Below are 22,764 nucleotides of genomic sequence, written 5' to 3'. Positions count from 1 at the left end.
GTTTGTAATAAGACTAATCAATCAATTACTTAACGCCACCCCTGCACACAAAAAAATAAATACGTAATAACAAGAGAAGATTAATTAATTATGTGATTGTTTGGCTTCCCAACACTGGGAAGTGCAACTATCATGCAGGGAAGGAGAATGTTAATCTTTGACATATAGACCAGGCAGTCCTCCTTTAGGCTGACCCTGACTGCAAAGGAGGCAACGCTGGGAATTTTCACAGTTGAAGTTCCCAACAGGAAGCAGCCACAGCAGGAGCCCACAAGCGATGTTATAATCCTATCCACACTTTTCTGGGAGTAAGCCCCATTGACTATAATGGTGCTTACTTCTGAGTAGATATGCCTAGGATTGGGCTCTAAGGCTGCAATCCTAGCCACACTTTCCTGGGAGTAAGCCTCATTGACTATAATGGGGCTTACTTCTGAGTAGACACACACAGGTCTGAGCTCTGAGCTTCTGAATGCACTTATCCCCCTGCTGCGCATTGCCAGCAAGCTTGGTCACCTACCTCTCCATCGCCAAGTTTAGGAAAAAAGGAAGGAAGCGCAGAGACTTGTCTCCGCCTCCGCTGCTCATTTCCCAGCTGCGCCTCTGCTTTGGAGGAAAAGCCTCTCTCCTGGAGCTGAATGAGGAGCTGCTAACAAGAAAGGTCTGCAAAGGCTCTTTGTTGTTTTTGTCCAGAGACCTTCGCGGACCACCTAGCAAGGTCTCACGGACCACCTGTGGTCCGCGGACCATGGGTTGGGAACCCATGTCCTCGAGAATGGCCTTTACTTGCTGTTCAAAGTTGTGGCTGAAATGACCTAATCAGAGCAAGTACCTCTTCCTACAGAATCCAAGGAGTGTAATGCAAAAGTCCAAGGAATGGTTTGTGGTTCAAATTCCTGAACAATTTCCAAAGGCAGGCTGAGCCAATTCCAATGTTAAGTCCCCCCCCCTCACTTCCACATAGGAATATTTGCTGAGGTGCACACATGAAAAATACAGCACATCCTTGAGTTCAAAACACACATGGATCATGCCAGAAAGATGGCTAAGAAAAGAGAAGAGATTCTTGCTCAGTTCTGGGAAAACGTTTTGTTGAAATTAGCCCTGTATGTCAGTGACAATTCTTGACAATGCCTGAATTTGCTTCTTTGGCAGTGGCTTCATCAGTATCAACAAAGTAGGTGGCCACTTCAATTTGTGTGTGTGTGTGTGTGTGTGTGTGTCTGTTTTAAAAAATATAAGGCAGGAAAGTGAAACTTTCTAGACAGCCTGTAATGATTGTGGGGAGGGAGAAGGCGGCGGGGGGGAGAGAGATACTAGTTTAGCGCACTGCAAATTATTAGTGGAAAAGTGGGTCTCAGAAGTATGCTCCATCTTAAATACTTTTCGTCACTTGAACATGTGCAGCCCAGAGCCGGCCCCAACCTACTAGTCTAAGGGAACAAACATTTCACGTTCCCAGATGCTCCTAATTTGGTGTGGTTTGGAGTGTAATTTAGATCAAACGTATCCATGTAAATGAATCAAGGTTTTCTTAATTAGGTGCCTCCAAAGGAAAAAAAACTGGGACCACATCAGTAGGTGTGGGTGTGGTGCCCACAATACTGGAGTCTTTCCTAGGACCAAAGCTCAGGGTTACTTAGGCAGCATACTATTGACATTTTTTCCCTTCCACTTTCTCAGGCGCAATCATAAATCTGTACATGGCACAGACATAAAGACGCTATTTCAGAGAAGCTGCCTAAAAACACCATCTCTTTGGCAGATGCCTTAAGGGAGGTCATTGTGCTGTGATTTAGGTTTCTCTTCCCCTCTTTGTACTTCACTGCCAGCATTTTGTTCCTATTTCAAGTAGGGTGCATTCCAGGTTGCAGATCTGCTCTTAACTTTTAAACTAGTCAGTTTAATAGGAAGATTTGCAATTCTCATAGGAAAATGGCCCATGTCCTGTCTGAAATACTAATCTGACAGTAATCACAAAAAGACAACTGTGTTGGGTAACCAAGCTGAAAGATACTGAAATGCTGCTTCTCAAACTGCATGCCCTAGCTTTCCCCAGACTGAAAAGTATAAAGGATACTGTACAAGGGGGGGAGAAGAGCCCCGTGCCCAAGAAAAAAAACTAACGGTGTAGCAAGGAGCACTGGTACTCAAAATCACTGACAGCAAGTCCAACACATACAGTGGAAGTGAAGTTATATCACAGAGCCGAGGTGACCCACATCCTGCAGAGCCCACACACATACGACTTGCATACACATGTATGCAATTGAGGACCTGGCTCCTGTGCTATTCCGATGTGCAGAACACAACATGCCACACCCCTGGAGAGGACAGTTACCTGCAGTACGAAGCCTCATGTGACTCTGGAGGACGGGTAGAGGTGGCAGCGGCAGTGGCAGGTGCGCCAGTGCCACCCCACAAGCCCCACAGGCGTGGTACCTTGGGGCTTTTGTCCCCCTGACCCCCCCAGGACCGCCACTGCATGTAGGCTTTATTCTGAACTTAAGTTCAATGTATGGAGGTCATAGGCAGGTCCAGCCCCCATGTGGATTCTACATGCAACTGTTGTTTGAAAGAAGTTCGTAACAAAATATTGTTCCTCTCTTCCCTCCCCAAAAAGATCTTGGTAAAAGGTAAAAGTCATGGATATGAATCCAGGGCAATAGTTGTACAAAATTAAGAGTTGTATGGGGTTTTTTTTTGGGGGGGGGGGGAGGAGAAGGAGGAATACTTGCCATTTCATGCCAAGTGAGTTTACTTGCTTGCCTTGATGATTGTGTTGTCCATAGATTGGATCTTGGAGTCCAGTGCAAAGGCATCATTTGGCACCTTCTCCTAGTAATGCTGGGGCTACTGTACCGGGATGTATGAGCTTCTACTTCAAAGTAGCAGCTCACAGGATGAAGCCGGTAATTAAGTCCTATGGATTTCAGCAGATGGTACCTCAGTCAACATTGTGCTATGAATTACATACTATAAAGCCAGATCTTCAACTACAGGTTAAAAGGTACAGATTACTTAGGTATGTGGAATGTGCCTATTTATTAAGAATATTGCAACTTATCTCAGGCTGCTTCTAATGGCAGGTTTTGACCCTGACATCCAATACTAAACTCCAAAATACAAGTGTCACACATCCATTATGAAGAACTGGAATTCACCAGATGGAAAATGGTGCATTGTGGGGCACAGTGTGTGTGTGTGGGGGGGGGGGGGAGAACTCCTGGCTCACTTTCCTTTAGTGGTGGCCCCTCCTCCGAGCAACTATTTTTATAAGTCTACATTAGGGATCATGATTAAAGTTAGAGAGAGTCAGGAGATGGATACCATTATGGGCACTCAAAAATTTCCCTTCAAAATTAAAGCACTTTGTGGGTGGCTTTCTAAGTTGCAAACATACAGCGTTGGTGCCAATTCAGCAAAAAATTCCAACACAAAGACAAAATACCATTGGTGCATGGCTTTAGTGGCTTGCTGCTGGAAACCATGGGCAGCTATTGTTTTTTTTTTAAATAACCTTTACCCTCACCCATGGCCTCATATTGCATCTTCTGAGAACTAGATGACCTCTGTTGTTTTCAGTGCAATTTCTAAGGGCATTTTCACATACTATGGTTACAATGCATTTTGAACTTCAAAGTGCAATAGCTACATCACCGGCTAGAATACATTTTCAGTGTAAAAATGGCTCCCTTCCACTTTTCTCCCTGCACTGACAACATTCACACCTGCAACACATATGCCATCAGAGAAGCTCCAAGGCATTTTTAGTGTTATGTGTGAACAGACCCCATAAGCAGGGAGCTATCTTATGGGCTGAGTAATCTTATGTCTGGCCTTTTCATCCAGCCCATGGCCACCTGCTTCCCCCGCCCCAATTTCACTGAGCACAAGTTTAATATCTGTGCTGGCCTGAACTTGCTGAAACAGACTGGAGCAAATAAAATCACATGTATAATCTGCATCTTTCTTCCCTCCAAAATATAATAATCATGGAAATTTTGCAGACTTCGCTTGCTAAGTGTCCCTAGCTGTCATACAATTGCTTTAATTTTTGATTTATCCTCAGCATTCTGCGTATCGCTGCTGAACTTGTCATCACATTGTCACTGCTTCCTTTTGCGTGAGCTACTGTTGCATTCTTCTTACATGTGGGTTGTTGGCTGGGATAATTTTTTTTTTTATAATAGGTAAAAATAAATCTCCTTTGTTAAATATAGTTTCCAGAAGCAAGAGATCTTTGGTATGCAATCGAGCCGGCATAAGATCTACTGTTTTGCAACTCTAATTCCAATCATTGGATGCTCTGCACTTTGCTTTGAAATTGGGGGTGAAGTCAAAATTTTTGTGCAGGAAAAAAGCTACCTCTGTTCTATCATATTTTCATGACATGTGTGTGGGGAGAATTGTTCTAAACACCATAAATATTTGTGTGGTTTTATTCCCTCTCTTCTCTTTTAGTGATCAATTTTCTCTGTTGTTTAATAAGGGGCAGTGAAACCGATTGAAGACCTTATTAAAAGAACTAACAGCATTGATGGGGACACAGAAAGGCTGATGATTTTGTATCTGGCAGAAAGAGAGAAAAAAAATGCTTGAATATGCAAGTGAGTGCTGCCCTACAGCAAAACACAAGTGGCTTAAAAAAAAAAAAGAGTGAACAAGTCTCTGAAAATCAAAGGTGAATCAAAAGGAATTGGCTTCTGCCCGGGTGAAGCAGCCAGATAGGCCACAGTAACTGATCCACGTGATAAACCAAGAGGCAACTGCAGAGCTCCCTAGACAACTTGCCTGAAAGTGACTGCCAAGAAGCCAGATGCTGTTGCTGGAAGACTCTCTGCCACAGTTGGGCATTTGGGTTCAGTGCTTTCCACTTAAAGAAGAGGGGAGAGTGAGAAGGATGCGAAAATCCAGATTCTTCCTTTTTGTCCTTTTCTTCTACTATTATTAGCATAAGCTGCCAAGATAGCTGAATTTTTTCAGATCTAAATAGCTGAATTTTTTCCCCATTTTTCCCCTTGCAAGTCAAAAAATAACAAATGTATGACTTTTTAAAAATTAAAATATTGTTTGATACATGTGTTTGCATTTTGAAGAGGCAACTACATAGGTAGAGATGAACATCTGACCTGAGCATGCATCACTTGGAGAATTCCACCATCACACTGTTTAGTGCTGTCCCTACTTTGAGCAATACAGCACCCCATCTTTGTCATAACTTTGAACCCAATACTCTCTGTTGATGAGTACAGATTCTGCAGGCGATCCCTTGCCTATGTTCACATTTACTAACATTGAATCAATACTTCAATCACCTGGGGCAACTATTTTCTTAATCTGGACCATAGTTATAATATATGAAATGTTTTACAAATTTGCAAGTTGCTTCATGAAATGAATTTCAGTTTTTTTGCATGACTCTCTGAGTCTGTCAGCCAAATGAGAGAAGCCCCAGAAGCAGACAAAACAAATCACCCACCATCATAACAAAACAGTGTTTATGGTGAATTGCATTGAATCAAAGTAAGTAAGCACTAACCATAATTAGAGGTGTGCCCCTGTATCTGTAGGTGATCCCCGTGATACCACAGATACAGGGGACACTATAAAAATTGAAGTCCCTGTGTGTGCATTAACATCATTTAAAAGCTTACTGGGATGAAGTGTTCTTTCTTTAAAAACAGGACACTATAAGCATTTAAGCTTATAATGCTATAGAGCAGGCTGCCAAAAGCCTGAATGCTGGATAAAACTAACTCTAACACTAAACAGGAATCAGTTAACTTCCTCAAAGGGGCACGGGGGCCCCTCATAAGCAGATAACTGAATTCACGGACATGGGATACGCAGATACGGGGGCCCACCTTTATATGGAAACTGTCAAATGAAGAACTGAAATGAAAGGGGCAGGACTATTTTCAGAACATTTTCATTTATACTGAAAGCCTCTTCCAATTGAGAGTAGCTGTGAAATAAGACAAAAGACAAAAACTCCACTCTAAAAGTGGCTGCACCAAGAGCAGCAGTCCCTGGCGCTAAGGAGAGCTTCCAAGCGAGTGGTTGATTCTTTATATAATGCTGCAAGTGAGGCAAATGTTTTTTGCCTCATTAGACTGCCCCTCAAAAGATTATCAAACACCTTTTTGCAGACTTGAACAGTTTCAAAAAAAGAGAGCTGCCATTTGCACTCAGCTTTTTTTCCCCCACTCAGGATTTGGTGAGAGCTCAGCTTTTCCTCAGATGCTTAGGACACCAAGGGCGCAATCCTAACCCCTTAGGTCAGTCCTTTCCTGGACTTTCAAGTGACTGAAAATTGAGCACACAAGTTGTTTTATGCATTAATCACACTGTATTGGCAAAAGAATTGTTCTATGATTATTGTTCTACTATGTATGCGCTTTAAAGAGCTCACGCAAACCTCATACTAGAATGACAAAATAAAACAAAAACCATGTTGCAAGACAAACAAGTGGCATCTCTGTCAGTCTTTCACAATTTTGTTCTTGCATTATAGTCCTGGACCTCTCTTTGACTGCAGCTTGTCAGGAGTCAGACAATACTAAAGAGCTGGGCGAAGCAGCACAGCCACAGGGGAATCCAGGATCAGAGGCAAAACAACATCCAAAAGTAGTACTCCATGCCTGGTGGAGAGGGAAACTGTTTTTCAGGCCCTGAGGGAAGAACTGGCCATGAAGAGAGATCAAGCCAGAGAAGAATAGCAAAGCAGCAGCAGAAGGCGACAAATTCTGCCATTCCACTGCTGGGAGCATCTCTGCCTATACAGGTCGGCATTTGTGTGTGTGTGTGGGGGGGGTATGTTTCTGGAACCCCCATGGATGCTGAAAATCATAGATAATGAAATCTGCAGTCAGAAGACCTCAGAAGACCTCTCGGATCAGACCTCTCTGATCACATCCTGGAGGTCCTCTGTGGGTCTTCCAGACATGGGTTCAGAACCTGCAGTGGGTAAAATCCACATGGGTTCTGAATCCATGGACAAAGAGGACTCACTGTATTCCCTTCTGCTGCTGCCCAGTGTTGCGACTGCATTGTGATGTCATCTTCATCCACTCTGCAACGACCTCACAAGTAATTGCTGAACTTCTGGGTTGCCAGGCTCCATGTTGCGTGGAGCTTGGCTTGGAACACAGCTTACAGGTAACACTGTCTCTGGCCCATCCCTCCTTGCACGAGGCAAGGTGGGAAATCTCTGGCATCCTTTTGGGTGGTGAGGGACAAGGAGGGGCAGATCAAGTTTAACTGTGTTGGTCCATCAGCAATCTTTTCCTACTGGTGTAGTTTGAAGCTGGTTGCCACTGAGGAACCAGGCAGAAGTTTTTTGTTCCTCACTTCATTGGCCTTTGGTGAGGAGCTCTTTCATCTACCCCAGGCTGTTCTGACAGTGTGGTGTTGTTAGGCAGATTGGTTGCAATTGGTTGCTACATTCATCGGGGCAAGGAATACACTTAACGATTTGGTGTGCATCCTGAGGTAAGCAAGAACTACAAGGGGGCACCAGATCTAATCTCAAGAGGCTGTCTAGCTTGGGGATTCTAGCTGGTGACCTCCTTGGGCTTGGTTGCAAGGTCAACCTCAAAGGCTCTCTGGCTTGAGGGAAATGGGGCGATTTAGTTTCCTTGACCCACTCCCTGGGGTTGGCATAGGGATGCATAGATTAGCAGCAGATTGTCCACAGCTTTGAGTCAGGGCGGCAATGCTCAAAGGGGGAGTAGACAGCTGTATGTGTCTCCTCAAGGTTACATCCCTGCAGTAAAGGGGAAAAGTATCTGGAACTAGGTCTGTTGCAGGGTTTACATGGCATTGATTTCAATAAATCAGTTTTAATCCTAACCTTTCCTTGCGTCTTATGAGGTGGGGCTTGCAGGCTAAAATCAGAGAGGAGGACACAAGCACTGGAAGGACAGCAGCAAAATTTTTTCAAGGAATATAAAAGCAGGAGAAAGGCAGCAAAAGGTATATCACAGTAGTCACCTGTGGGCCCAGTTCAATCCAACTTTTCAATGCTGATGCAGCCATGCCAACGAGATATTTGCTATATGCTGCAGTGAGGCTGCAGTCACGAGGCCTTCTCAAGGAGAGGCAATGTTTGTTCCCTTATCTCCGGACTACATCGCAGCTGCACCAGCACTGGAAAGTTGGGTAGGAATGGGGCGAAAGCCTAGTAATTTGTGTTTACCATTTATGCTCTGATTCACTAGTTGAAGCCAGGGATGGGGCGGTACCAGAGTCATAGAACATCTGAACTATGTGCATCAACGATTAAACAAGCTCCCACTTGGAGGAACACTGCTACCCAATCACCATTATAGCCACACCCCTTGGCATTTATAAACCAGGCAGCGGCTTCTGGGGACTCTAAAAGTTTAAGAACCACTGCCCTAAAATATGCCCCTGAATATGCTTGTAATGCACAGAATTTCTACAGATAAATGGAGGTTCCTCAGTGCAGGGCTGCAGAAAGGATGAGGTTGCCAGGGATAATTCCCTAGGGTTCCAACATTAAATGGGGCCTGTAGCGGTCCTAAACCCACTTCCTGGGTTACTGACCTCAACTCCTTTTCAAAAAGACAGGAGGAAAGACTGTATGGGGTGGGGAGTGTTCAGCGCCTTCATTACAAACAACAATCAACCAACATGGGTTATCAATAATTCCTCACTTTATTAACAATAGTATGTTCCCCCCACATTCATAACCCATAAAAAGGCCATTTAGACAAATACCAGAGAAGCATATTAACATTCACAGGTTCCAAACCATTCTCCTAGCTAAGATGATGATGCTTCTTCCTCTTTTCCCCTTTTCTTTATACTCCAACTAATCAACTACCCACATCCCTCCCTTCAATAATCCCAGCCTTACACCAGCTGAGCATAATAACCACAACTTCACAAACCCAGTCAAGATCCTAAAGGGCCAGTACATTACAGGGCCCATGTAGGATTGCCACCTGGCTGTGAACTGTGTCTGAGGGTGAACTTATCCTATGAGAACTGAGCAGGAACAACCCGTGTGGCTCCCAAAAGCCCTGAAGAACATCCCTGTTACTGAGTAGCAAAAGGACCCCTGTTAAAAAACTTCCCCAGGATCCATCAAATCTCTTTACTACCTTGCCTCAGCATAAAAGTTAATAAGGAACCACTGTCTGGAATATAGACAGTGTGAAATTGTGCTGGGGTGTCTCGAGCCTTGGCGCTGTATACATCCCCCTGGATGGGTTCGGAGCAGAGACGGAAAAATCAGAACAGCCCATTGGCTGCCTGGAGAATCGGGGCAGGTGTGGTTGTTGCTGGGGCTGGTGTAGTCTCCCAGCTCCAGTTCACATCTTATGAGCAAGCCCCATCTGCCTGACCTATGTCCGGTCCAAAATGGTTGCTCCTTTGGAAGACTGTGTAGAGATTTTTGGTTAGTAACTTGATTGGCCATGGATATTGGTTTTTGAACCCACCCTGCACTGGCATTTGGGTGTGATGTCTGAGAGAGATATCCCTAGGTAGACTGTGTAGAGATTTTTGGTTAGTAACTTGATTGGCCATGGATATTGGTTTTTGAACCCACCCTGCACTGGCATTTGGGTGTGATGTCTGAGAGAGATATCCCTAGGTACAGTTTGCCTGGTTGGGCAGGTGGCATGCTGGCTGGGTAGCCAGGATAGGGGGGCAGGCATACTTGCTGAGGTAAGCAAGGTCAGGGGGTGAGTCAGGACTGCTCCCACAACACTTGTGCGGGTTGGTGAGGCCAGCTGGCAAGCCCCCTGGCTGGTTAAGCAAGGGCAAGTTCAAGGCTTAGCCAGTGCTTGGTCAGTGCTGGCCAGCTGCCTCAACCCCTTGGGGTTGCTGGGACAGGCTAACCCAGTCTCTTATTGGGTGATGCCTGGAGCCAAGATGTCACACCTATGAGGTCTGGGGGACGAAAGCGGCTAGGGCAGTTTTCTCCCAAGCTCTTAATGGCCAGTACGCTTTTTATTCCTAGTTGAATTTTCCCTGCTGCAGGTTATTTTTTATTAATTCAGTAAACTATAACCATCCCAAGTCTCTGCCCTGTGTGCTTCTTGGAGGGTGCCAGTGTCAACTACTTTGTTTTTGGTAAAATCATATATCTCCTCTTTCATGACACTGCAGAGAATTCTATCAAATTAAACTTCAACTGCAGAGAGGAACACACCAACAATTTACAAAAACGGCCACATCCCTGGTGAACCTGAAACCTGCACTGATGTTTTTAAGAGGTGTGGCAATTATCAGAAGTATCTGCATGAAGATGACAGTGGTGTGCACAACTAAAGAAGGAAAACTAAACAGTAGCTAGCCACTTTCTGGCTTTTTGCAAAGCACGATTCTTGCAATTGCAACATACATTTCTTCAGACACCCTAGAACAACACTCTGCACTTTCCTTGTCTGATGCAATAAAAAACCAAAATCATGTGTTCACTTCTATGTGAATTTTTTTTTTTTTTTTAGAAAGGTGATCAGTGATAGCCAGGACATTCCACAGGAAGTGGCCAGTAGCTTATATCATACTGGTAACAATGAATGGTGCTGCAAGATAAGTTCAGTATGTAAAGGAAATATGACAGTTACCTATTCAAACATGATGTTCAAAAGAATTTACTGGAAATGATTTGAAGAAAATAAAAAAAAAATACAGAGCATCTCACAAATAAGCACCACTTTGGTCAAATGTGATAGGGGTTTGTGATTGCCCTCCAACATTAGTTGTAATCCTAGTATTACAGCTGCAGATTTGATAGATCTCACAACTAAAGGACGGAACCTGGTAGAAGAGTTACTTTAGGGGTGCAACCTTATGCACACCTACCTGGAAGTAAACCCCACTGAACTCATTGGGATTTCTGAGTAGAAATGGAAGGGCTTAAAGTGGTTTAGAGAGGAAGATTTTTAATATGGAGTTTACTTATACCCTTCTTAACAGTTATTGCAATTAGGGGATTTTTTTTTTTTTTTTTTTTTTGCTGAGGGAAAGATACTTTGCATTTTATATTAATTGCCTTTCTAAAACAATAGCAAATAAATATTGTTGTAAGCTGCCTTGGGTCCCTTTGGGGAGAAAGGTGGAGTATAAATAGTCTAGTGAACTTGACTGTATGAACTAGTCTGAATGACCCAATTCCTTTGATTTTGCCTAGCAATAAATGAATCATGAAGGGCTTAACAAATGAAAAAAGGATGGCTATCAATGGCTTAAAATCTCTCTCCTGACTTTGGACTGTCATAGCCTTAAGCATGGAGTAAACAGGCCCAGTGTCATGAGCTAGTCAATCACTGAGGCCCATGCCCTGGCAAATGACCCCTGCCTGCTGAAGCCCCTGAAACAATTGTTGGTTAGCAGGTGCTACGTTTTTTCTGCTTGGTGCTACCACTAACTCCCTCTCCTGCTTTTCTCTCTATCTTTTTGCTGACTGTCTCTTTCTTTTTGGCAGTGATCAGGTGGAGGCAGTGGTGTAGCTAGAGGGGTGCAAAATGCTAAGCCTTTCACTGTGCCTGACCATGCCACATAAGCTGCCACTATCCCTCGCCGCTGGAGCCAGTCAGGGCGGTGAAAACAAGGTGGAGAAGATGCCTCTGTGTTGTTTTCACCTCCCCAACTGGCTCTGGTGGTGAGGGGGAGAGGCCACTTACATGGTGCATTTGAGTGATGTGAAAGACTTAGGGCTCAATCCTATCCAATTTTTCAGTGCCGATGCAGCCGTGTCCATGATGCGTGCACTGCATCCTGTGGTGGAAAGGCAGTCACAGAGAGCTTCTCAAGGTATGGGAACATTTGTTCCCTTACCTCAAGGTTGCAATATGGTTGCACCGGTACTGGAAAGTTGGATAGGATTGGACCCTTAGTGTTTTGCACCGCTCTAGCTATGCCACTGGGTGGAGGAGCAACTTATGTCATTTGCTCCCTTGCCTGCCTAACTCACTTCTTCTCCTTCTTTGGCTTCAATGGGAAAGTCAGTGACAGTGGCATAGTAATAGCTAGCACATACAAAGTACATTTTTCCCTTCAGATTGACTGGACTATCTTAACCTTTGGATGAGCAAAGTTTCATAGCTGGAAGCTCCTTTCACAAACGAAGGAGCGTTGCAGTCATGCACAATTCTCCTTTTATTCCTGGAAAGACCTTCCAATGATGGAATATCATTCTGCTAAAAGTGAATGTCCAAGCCATTATTTTTACTCCTATGCAAATTAATTCAGATTTAATCAATTAGTTGATTAAAGCTCATACAATCGATCAATTAACATTTCTTTCCTTTTGTGAAAGCCTTACTAATAACCTTCTACATGGAAAGCAAGGTGAGATGGTAGATGTATACAATTTAAAGTACTGAATTGTAACCTTTCATGTGAGGAAGGTGTCTTCTCCTCACTGCAGGGTTCTCTGACATCTTGTGCTGAAGCATTATTGGAGATAAGTGAAATTCAAAGACTTTTTATGCCCGGGTGAGAATGAGAACTGCTACAGAATCTATCTGTCATAGTGCGTCATGAACTTCTGTACACACACTTGAGAAACCGCACCAGGTGCTATCACAGTTTCATTTTCTTTCAGTAGATGCTCACGCAACGTATAACTTTCTGTGAAAAGGATGAAGCAAAATTCTAAGACCTTGTTCTGAGAATGAACCCTGAGAAACTTGCACTGATAGTCAACCCCTACATTTTTTTGCTCACACTTTCACTTCAAAATAGTACGTAATACTAATAAGTTGGGAGCCAAACAGTAAACCTGAAAAGGCCCTGAGCACCATCCACTGAAAGGCAGTGCAGAGAAGAAAGGACATGGTGTTACAGAATGTCAGATTTCATTTTTCAGTCTTTCTTCAGTAAATGCTTCATTAAGTAATGACATCACATAACTGTATGCATTTCCTTGTTCAGTTCTGCATTTGTTATCCCAATAACCACATAAAGGATCTATGTATTATGTATTCAAAGAACTAAAGATTACAGCTAGAAACCATTATAATAGCAGTATTCATTAAAATATGATGTCAGGTTTTTCTTCCCACACAGAATTAAATTTACCCCTGCTCAGAGAGTATGCATAAGGTTCCATATGCCACCCTACCAGGGCTGGTCCCAGACCTCCTGATGCCTGGGGTGGTGTGCAATATCTTGCTTGCCCTTATGTGGTGATGTGCAGCCTCAGCTCCTTCAACTTCTGGGATAGGAAAAGGAAGAAGAGGATGGAGTAGAAGAGAAAGTGTGGAGGAGAGGAGATTAGTGGAACTGGAGCATCTCAATGGGGAGGTAGGAACTTCCTACCACAATTCAGAAAGTGGTAGGAAGAGGAGAAGCAGTGAAAGCACATGGGCAGATAGAAGTGGGCTCCCATCCAATCTGCAGCTTGAGTCAACCATCTCTGTCAGCCACATGGATGGGCCAGTCCTGCACCCTATACTGTATGTGGAACATGAGGTGTTTCTTTGTTTTGATAGAGAACATGTGGAAAGATGCTTATATGCAAAATCCGAGGATCAAACTAGATGTGCACAGGTAATTTTTCCCCCTTGTGCATTGCTCATCAGACTGCTTACACATCCACTTATGTAGTCCCTGCTGGATCTAAGGAAATAATACAACCACCTTGGGCACCCACATTAGAGGGCTAAAGGTGGGATACAACTATTATAAATTTATAAATAAACACGCCAAGTTATGACTCTGAACACAAGTTAGCTCGGCTGGCTGAAAAGTCTCTGAAGTGCTGAGATATGGATTGGTCAGGGCAGGGGAACCTACAGGTCTCTTCAGCTATGTGCCTCTTCTGATGCTAAAATAAGATCCCACCTTTGTTTTACAGTATATGTGAAAAAAGCAAACATGTAACTAAGCAAACATGGCTACCTGCCCCAGCAAGTTTTATCCTTGACTTCTTGTATTTGGACAACTCTACAACAGAAGATGGACTTAATGGGCATCTCTTAGTATATTATTGTTATGCATGGCTTTCTACCCTGCCTTCCTACAATAACTTTTAAAGTAGTCTCACAAAAGTAAAAAGAATAAAACAACTGCACAATCATAACGAGGCAGTACAAAGAAATTACAACCCAACCTTCAAAAGGACCCCCTCTACCAAAACAGATTAAACCAACATACTGAAACAGCAGAAGCAGTAAAATCTTGACTGATGACAGCATTCCGAAGAAAGCTGCTGAATTAGAATTAAAACATAATTCAACCTGAATAGTGTTTATCATTAGAATTGTTGCGAAAGAAGAAAGGAGTACAGCTTGAACTTCTGAAACCAATACCAAAATTAATCTGCAGTTTCAGTTTCTCTCTCTCAGTTTCCCCTTTACAATGGCACTCTCATATGCTCCTCTCCCCACCCCTGCAGAGCAGGGGATGGAAGGGCTGACATTGCACCCAGCTGTAAAGCAGGGAGAGATGCTATGAATGCATATCTATTACACTAGTGTTAAGTTGGCAGCAAGCATGTTTGTCATCGAGCAATAGCTTCACTTACTTTTTCAGGTGGCAAAAAAGTATTTTCATGGTGTCATAGTTTGGTCGGGGAAGCTGCTGTACAAGCTGCTTCATGGAATTCACTCTGTCATTGTTGTCTTCGATTTCTGAAAGAAAGATCAGTTATAGATGCTATGTCGACATCTACCAGTACCGCATTTTCAGCAATGCTAGGGCTGTATTACACTATGATCACGGACTTCAGGTCTTTTCCATGATAACTTGTATTGGACAAGGAAGTTGTTAGTTATTTTTAAAGCAATTGCTCCATGTACATGATGTGCAGATTCTTTGGGCTAGAAGAACAACACATGACATTTACAGGACCAAGGAAGGTAGGGCTGAGCAACAAAGCACATGATTATGCTGTGTGTGTGAAAGAGAACCAGAAGACAAAAACTGTACAAACTATATCACAAGCTTTAGACATAAAGCAAAAGAAAACAGCCTTATTATAAGAAGAATGTTTATACATATTCTGCTTTTCAACAAAAAGTAGTTCACAAAGTAGCTTACATAGCAAAATAGATCAAGAAATGATTGTCTTATGCCCTTTGACTCCTTTCAATGTTAACTAAGGAGAGAAACCTTGAAATGTAGCAATTAGTTCTATTCTGAGCATGCAAGCAAGATCTACTGCTTCTTAGATCTAGTAACAGAAAATATGTCTACATGAGGCCCAGGTTTCAATAAGCTGGTAAACCTGTATCTGATCAACACAATGTCAGATGGCAGGGGCTCACGTAACTACACACTCTCTTACACCCCCAAATCCCCGAGCAGAGAAAACTAGCATGTCAGTTTTGCCTCACTAGTTTTCTATGGGCAGGGAAGGTTATGCATAGAAAATGTTCGATCATCTGAGGCCCCACCATCTTTCTTAAGTTCTGTAACCCATGCAAATATTTATCGCCTCAGTGGGAATAGGCCAGAGATATTTCTTTTGCATAGGTCTCAAGAATGAACATACCATTATTTTGAGGATACCTCAGACTTTTATAATTGCTTATCTTCAGTGCCTATATGTTTTTTCATACTCTCTAGTGATCAGTTCTTAGTTGTGTGCAGTCACATCCTGTCCCTTGCATGGTATCCTTTCCATCATTTCATAACTGCCTTTTTGTAGAAACAATTAGTCAGTAATGAAAGTACGTGAGACTGGGACCTATAATAGCCTTTGTTATGTGAAACTTCGTTTGATGATGTGATAACAGTGTTGCTGCCAACTGGCTCAGGATAAGCATACGTTGTATGCGATTAATGGTTTCAAGCCTTAAAATACGGTTTCTGACTGAGATATTTGCATGAGATGTAGAAGCATGTATAGCTGAGCTTTCATTTCAGAAAGATAAGATAAAATAAATGTTCCAAGCCTCTGACACAGGGAAACAGTTTTACATGCTGCAGGTTTTAGATAACCTGACTTGTGTCACTGGCCTTATCCGATGCACCTCCTTTTTTTTAATTGTTCTCGTTGCTTAATTCTTTTTCCGGAAGCATTTTGAGACTTCTAGTTAGGATGGGATCTTTTTTAAATGTAGAAATGCATAGAAAGTCAGGGAAGACATACAACAGCTTCATATTTACTACACAGTCCCTCACGTAAGCTAGATACCCTAGGCCTATATAAGTGTCCATTTCTGTCTCTCAATAACCCTCTCAAAAACCTCACCTGTCCAATCTAACCAGTAAGCCTCTCAATAACCTCACTTGCTAGTTACTCTCTGGTTACAGAGATAAAAGGAAGGACAAGCTGGGCACGGACGTGTTACTGGGCAGGAGTGGCACAGTCTGGAATGCTACCTGATACAGCTTCATGTCCACCACTGCTGCCTGAGCCAAGGGAGGAAAGATGGCCTTTTACTGTGCTCCTTGCCTGATTTCCTCAAACTTAGAAGTGCAGGACATCTGGTTCTATTTAAAGAGACCATGCAAATGAAGGAGCTCCATTCACCTGGTTCCTGTAAATAAAACCGGAAGTTTTTTATTTCACTGTTGATGAAACCATGCAAGGAGCACAGTGAGGAGGCAGGTGATTTCTTTTCTGCTTCTTTTTAGGGGGTGGAAAGTGAATCAATGTAGTTCACTGATTGATGGCCATGGCAGGCTGGAGAGAGGTGGCAGACTCAAGGTGAAAAGCATGCCAAACCCACCACCTTCTTGCCCCCCCCCCCCCGTTCACAATCCACTGCTGGTGCAGCCTGCCTCACCTCACCCCTGTTACTGGGTTTGCTTTTAAACATATGTTAACATGCTCACGAAGGGGAAAACTATCTTGTGTGCTGGGATCCTGTGTAGTGGCCAGGGGGCACAGCTCAATGGCTCAGCAGGGAATGAAGAGGGAGATGAGGGTAAAAAATGGAGCATACACATTTTTATCATGTCATTTTTAACAATGATAGGGAAGAGGAATCGAAATACAACCTAAATAGAAAAGCAGGGGAAAGAGTAGAAAGGAGTTGGCGAGAATTACTGATCCCAGATGTTGGCTTGGCAAGTGGAGCTTGGATTTGTGGCTGGAATGGAAATGGTTTAATACTGTACCAGTGGGTCAACACACAACAAAAGTGACAATAAAGAGCAATGGGACAAATTAAGAAACATGGGGTCCTATGATTTAGCATTTTACACCCCTTTTCTCTATTAGGACTCTACGGGATCTTACATGGGGTGAGCTCATCAAGGAAATCTTTTGTGACTTGATAACTTATGCTGGTCCTAAACGGGTCCTTCTGTTGTTCTTGCACCTTGATGAGGGTGTAGGAACTAGCTCAGGAGGCCAGCTGCCTAATTAACATGGCTCCTTGAATGAATTTGCACCATGCAGTTGGTGAGGACAGCTAAGGCTGGGAATTCTTGTTTTATGTTGCTAACAACTGGTTTGCTCCAAGTCAGGAAGCTCTTAGGAGGTGGCTTCTAGGACCAGGGTCAAATGTGCTGTGCAGGTAAGGTGAGGTTATCCATGGAATTTTCTTTAGAGAAAGGGTGGGCTACATCTACAGCATTAAAAATAGTGCTGGCAATACGGGTTGAATGGAGGCGTACATGTGATGAAGTGAATAGTTAACTTGCAATATAATCCATATTTATTACACCTCCATATTGTATCTTGATTACCCTATAATTACCCAGGTTCCCTCTCCTTCCCTTTTTAAAGATCAGAGGATAGCAAATGTCACACTGATCTTTAAAAAGAGAAGGAGAGAGGACCCGGGTAATTACAGGCCAGTCAGCCTAACGTCTATTCCAGGTAAGATGGTGGAATGCCTCATCAAAGATAAAATCTTAAAACACATAGACAAGCAAGCCTTTCTGAGGGAGAATAAGCATGGTAAGGTAAGTTCTTTAAAGGTAAGTCTTGCCTCACAAACCTTTTAGAATTATTTGAAAAGGTCAACAGGCATGTGGATGCGTGAGAACCTGTGGATATTATATATATAGACTTTCAGAAGGCGTTCGACACAGTCCCTCACCAAAGGCTACTGAGAAAACTCCACAGTCAGGGAATTAGAGGGCAGGTCCTCTCCTGGATTGGGAATTGGTTGAGGTTCAGGAAACAGAGAGCGGGTGTCAATGGGCAGGTTTCACAATGGAGACAGGTGGAAAGTGGAATGCCCCAAGAATCTGTCCTGGGACCTGTACTTTTCAACCTGTTCATAAATGACCTGGAGGCAGGGCTAAGCAGCGAGGTGGCCAAGTTTGCAAATGACACCAAACTTTTCCGAGTGGTGAAGACCAGAAGAGATTGTGAAGAGCTCCAGAAGGATCTCTCCAAACTGGGAGACTGGACAGCAAAATGGCAGATGCATTTCAGTGTAAGTAAGTGTAAAGTCATGCACATTGGGGCAAAGAATTGAAACCTTACATATAGGCTAATGGGTTCTGAGCTGTCTGAGACAGATCAGGACAGAAATCTTGGGATGCTTGTGGACAGCTCGATGAAAGTGTCAACCCAATGCGCGGCAACAGTGAAGAGGGCTAATTCCATGCTTGGGATCATTAGGAAAGGCATTGAGAATAAAACAGCTAATATTGTAATGCTGTTGTACAAATCGATGGTACGGCCACACCTGGAGTATTGCGTCCAGTTCTGGTCGCCGCACCTCAAAAAGGATATAGTGGAGATGGAAAAGGTGCAAAAGAGAGCAACCAAAATGATAACTGGGCTGGGGCACCTACCCTATGAGGAAAGGCTACAGCATTTGGGTGTCTTCAGTTTGGAAAAAAGGCACCTGAGGAGCGTCATGATTGAGACATACAAAATCATGAAGGGGATGGACAGAGTGGATAGAGAGATGCTCTTTTCCCTCTCACATAATACCAGGACCAGGGGACATCCACAGAAGTTGAGTGTTGGGAGAGTTAGGACAGACAGAAGAAAACGTTTCTTTACCCAGCATGTAATTAGTTTGTGGAACTGTTTGCCACAGGAAGTAGTGATGGTATCTTGCCTGGATGCCTTTAAAAGGGGATTGGACAAATTTCTGGAGGAAAAATTCATTATGGGTTACAAGTCATAGTAGGTATGTGCAAGCTCTTTCTTTTAGAGGCATGTTGCTTCTGATTGCCAGATGCAGGGGAGGGCACAGGACACAGGACACATCACTTCTCGTCTAGACAGGCTAGTAGAAAGTGCTGGGGGAGAGGTAGCGGCTGTGGTGCATGTCGGCACCAACGACGTGGGCAAGTGTAGCTGGGAGGTCCTGGAGGCCAAATTTAGGCTTTTAGGCAGGAAGCTGAAAGCCAGGACCTCAAAGGTAGCGTTCTCTGAAGTGCTACCTGTTCCACGTGCAGGGTCAGCTAGGCAGGCGGAGATCAGGGGTCTCAATGCGTGGATGAGACGGTGGTGTAGGGAGGAGGGGTTTAGATTCGTTAGGCACTGGGGAACGTTTTGGGACAAGCGGGGCCTGTACAAGAGGGACGGGCTCCATTTGAACCAGAATGGAACCAGACTGCTGGCGCATAACATTAAAAAGGTGGCAGAGCAGCTTTTAAACTGATCCCTGGGGGAAGGCCGACAGGAGCCGAGGGGCATCCGGTTCGGGACTCCTCATCCCTATGGGATGAGGATGGGGAGGTTAGAGAACAACAAGACAAAGGCAGGGTAGGAGAAGAAATTGGGAAAGGTAGGGTGATGGGATGTGATAGACGGTTTGGCACAATGAGAGGATGCGGGGACAAAGGAGCGAATAAGCAGCCCATCCTGGGGCATTCCGTGTATAAATGCTTTTATGCGAATGCCCGAAGTCTACGAGCAAAGGTGGGAGAACTGGAATGTCTGGTGACAAGGGAAAATATTGACATAGTGGGCATAACGGAAACCTGGTGGAATGCGGAGAATCAGTGGGATACCGCAATCCCGGGCTATAAACTCTACAGGTGGGACAGGCAGGGGCGTGTTGGAGGTGGGGTGGCCCTTTATGTTAAGGAAGGGATAGAATCCAGCAAAGTAGAGATTGAAGGTGGGGCCGACTCCACCATAGAATCTCTGTGGGTTAAATTACCAGGCTTGTGCAGCGATGTAATACTGGGGGCGTGCTATCGTCCTCCAGACCAGAAATCTGATGGGGACCTTGAAATGAGGAAACAGATCAGGGAGGTGACAAGGAAGGACAGGGTTGTAATCATGGGGGACTTCAATTATCCTCATATTGACTGGGTCAATTTGTGTTCTGGTCACGATAAGGAAACCGGATTTCTTGACATGCTAAATGACTGTGGCTTAGATCAGCTAGTCACGGAGCCCACCAGAGGATAGGTGACTCTGGATTTAATTTTGTGCGGTACGCAGGACCTGGTTAGAGATGTAAACGTCACTGAGCCATTGGGGAACAGTGATCATGCTGCGATCCGTTTTGACGTGCACGTTGGGGGAAGAATACCAGGCAAATCTCTAACAAAAACCCTTGACTTCCGACGGGCGGACTTCCCTCAAATGAGGAGGCTGGTTAGAAGGAGGTTGAAAGGAAGGGTAAAAAGAGTCCAGTCTCTCCAGAGTGCATGGAGGCTGCTTAAAACAACAGTAATAGAGGCCCAGCAGAGGTGTATACCGCAAAGAAAGAAGGGTTCCACTAAATCCAGGAGGGTGCCCGCATGGCTAACCAGCCAAGTTAGAGAGGCTGTGAAGGGCAAGGAAGCTTCCTTCCGTAAATGGAAATCTTGCCCTAATGAAGAGAATAAAAAGGAACATAAACTGTGGCAAAAGAAATGTAAGAAGGTGATAGGGGAGGCCAAGCGAGACTATGAGGAACGCATGGCCAGCAACATTAAGGGGAATAATAAAAGCTTCTTCAAATATGTTAGAAGCAGGAAACCCGTCAGAGAAGCGGTTGGCCCTCTGGATGGTGAGGGAGGGAAAGGGGAGATAAAAGGAGACTTAGAGATGGCAGAGAAATTAAATGAGTTCTTTGCATCTGTCTTCACGGCAGAAGACCTCGGGCAGATACCGCTGCCCGAACGGCCCCTCCTGACCGAGGAGTTAAGTCAGATAGAGGTTAAAAGAGAAGATGTTTCAGACCTCATTGATAAATTAAAGATCAATAAGTCACCGGGCCCTGATGGCATACACCCAAGGGTTATTAAGGAATTGAAGAATGAAGTTGCAGATCTCTTGACTAAGGTATGCAACTTGTCCCTCAAAACAGCCACGGTACCAGAAGATTGGAGGATAGCAAATGTCACGCCTATTTTTAAAAAGGGAAAGAGGGGGGACCCGGGAAACTATAGGCCGGTCAGCCTAACATCCATACCGGGTAAGATGGTGGAATGCCTCATCAAAGATAGGATCTCAAAACACATAGACGAACAGGCCTTGCTGAGGGAGAGTCAGCATGGCTTCTGTAAGGGTAAGTCTTGCCTCACGAACCTTATAGAATTCTTTGAAAAGGTCAACAGGCATGTGGATGTGGGAGAACCCGTGGACATTATATATCTGGACTTTCAGAAGGCGTTTGACACGGTCCCTCACCAAAGGCTACTGAAAAAACTCCACAGTCAGGGAATTAGAGGACAGGTCCTCTCCTGGATTGAGAACTGGTTGGAGGCCAGGAAGCAGAGAGTGGGTGTCAATGGGCAATTTTCACAATGGAGAGAGGTGAAAAGCGGTGTGCCCCAAGGATCTGTCCTGGGACCGGTGCTTTTCAACCTCTTCATAAATGACCTGGAGACAGGGTTGAGCAGTGAAGTGGCTAAGTTTGCAGACGACACCAAACTTTTCCGAGTGGTAAAGACCAGAAGTGATTGTGAGGAGCTCCAGAAGGATCTCTCCAGACTGGCAGAATGGGCAGCAAAATGGCAGATGCGCTTCAATGTCAGTAAGTGTAAAGTCATGCACATTGGGGCAAAAAATCAAAACTTTAGATATAGGCTGATGGGTTCTGAGCTGTCTGTGACAGATCAGGAGAGAGATCTTGGGGTGGTGGTGGACAGGTCGATGAAAGTGTCGACCCAATGTGCGGCGGCAGTGAAGAAGGCCAATTCTATGCTTGGGATCATTAGGAAGGGTATTGAGAACAAAACGGCTAGTATTATAATGCCGTTGTACAAATCGATGGTAAGGCCACACCTGGAGTATTGTGTCCAGTTCTGGTCGCCGCATCTCAAAAAAGACATAGTGGAAATGGAAAAGGTGCAAAAGAGAGCGACTAAGATGATTATGGGGCTGGGGCACCTTCCTTATGAGGAAAGGCTACGGCGTTTGGGCCTCTTCAGCCTAGAAAAGAGACGCTTGAGGGGGGACATGATTGAGACATACAAAATTATGCAGGGGATGGACAGAGTGGATAGGGAGATGCTCTTTACACTCTCACATAATACCAGAACCAGGGGACATCTTGGGCGGGTTAGGACAGACAAAAGAAAATATTTCTTTACTCAGCACGTGGTCGGTCTGTGGAACTCCTTGCCACAGGATGTGGTGCTGGCGTCTACCCTAGACGCCTTTAAAAGGGGATTGGACGAGTTTCTGGAGGAAAAATCCATTATGGGGTACAAGCCATGATGTGTATGCGTAACCTCCTGATTTTAGGAATGGGTTAAGTCAGAATGCCAGATGTAGGGGAGGGCACCAGGATGAGGTCTCTTGTTATCTGGTGTGCTCCCTGGGGCATTTGGTGGGCCGCTGTGAGATACAGGAAGCTGGACTAGATGGGCCTATGTCCTGATCCAGTGGGGCTGTTCTTATGTTCTTATGTTCTTAGGTTGTGTCTGTTGTTTTGTATGCTCCCTGGGGCATTTGGTGGGCTATTGTGAGATACA

General features: G+C 44.3%; 1 protein-coding gene across 1 annotated transcript in view; it reads right to left on the bottom strand.

The window, feature by feature from the left end:
* ARHGAP15 (Rho GTPase activating protein 15) overlaps nt 1-22,764 on the bottom strand; it is a 464,537-nt gene that overhangs the window by 17,370 nt on the left and 424,403 nt on the right. The window contains exon 13 of the mRNA XM_066633052.1: nt 14,510-14,615. Coding sequence (XP_066489149.1) covers nt 14,510-14,615 — 106 coding nt within the window. The remainder of the gene's footprint in view (nt 1-14,509; nt 14,616-22,764) is intronic.

This window comes from Tiliqua scincoides, chromosome 1 (genome assembly GCF_035046505.1).
Source record: "Tiliqua scincoides isolate rTilSci1 chromosome 1, rTilSci1.hap2, whole genome shotgun sequence".
Classification (NCBI taxonomy): Eukaryota; Metazoa; Chordata; class Lepidosauria; order Squamata; family Scincidae; genus Tiliqua; species Tiliqua scincoides.
The sequence above is the reverse complement of the archived record's forward strand: the minus strand, read 5'-3'. Positions and strand labels throughout refer to the sequence as shown.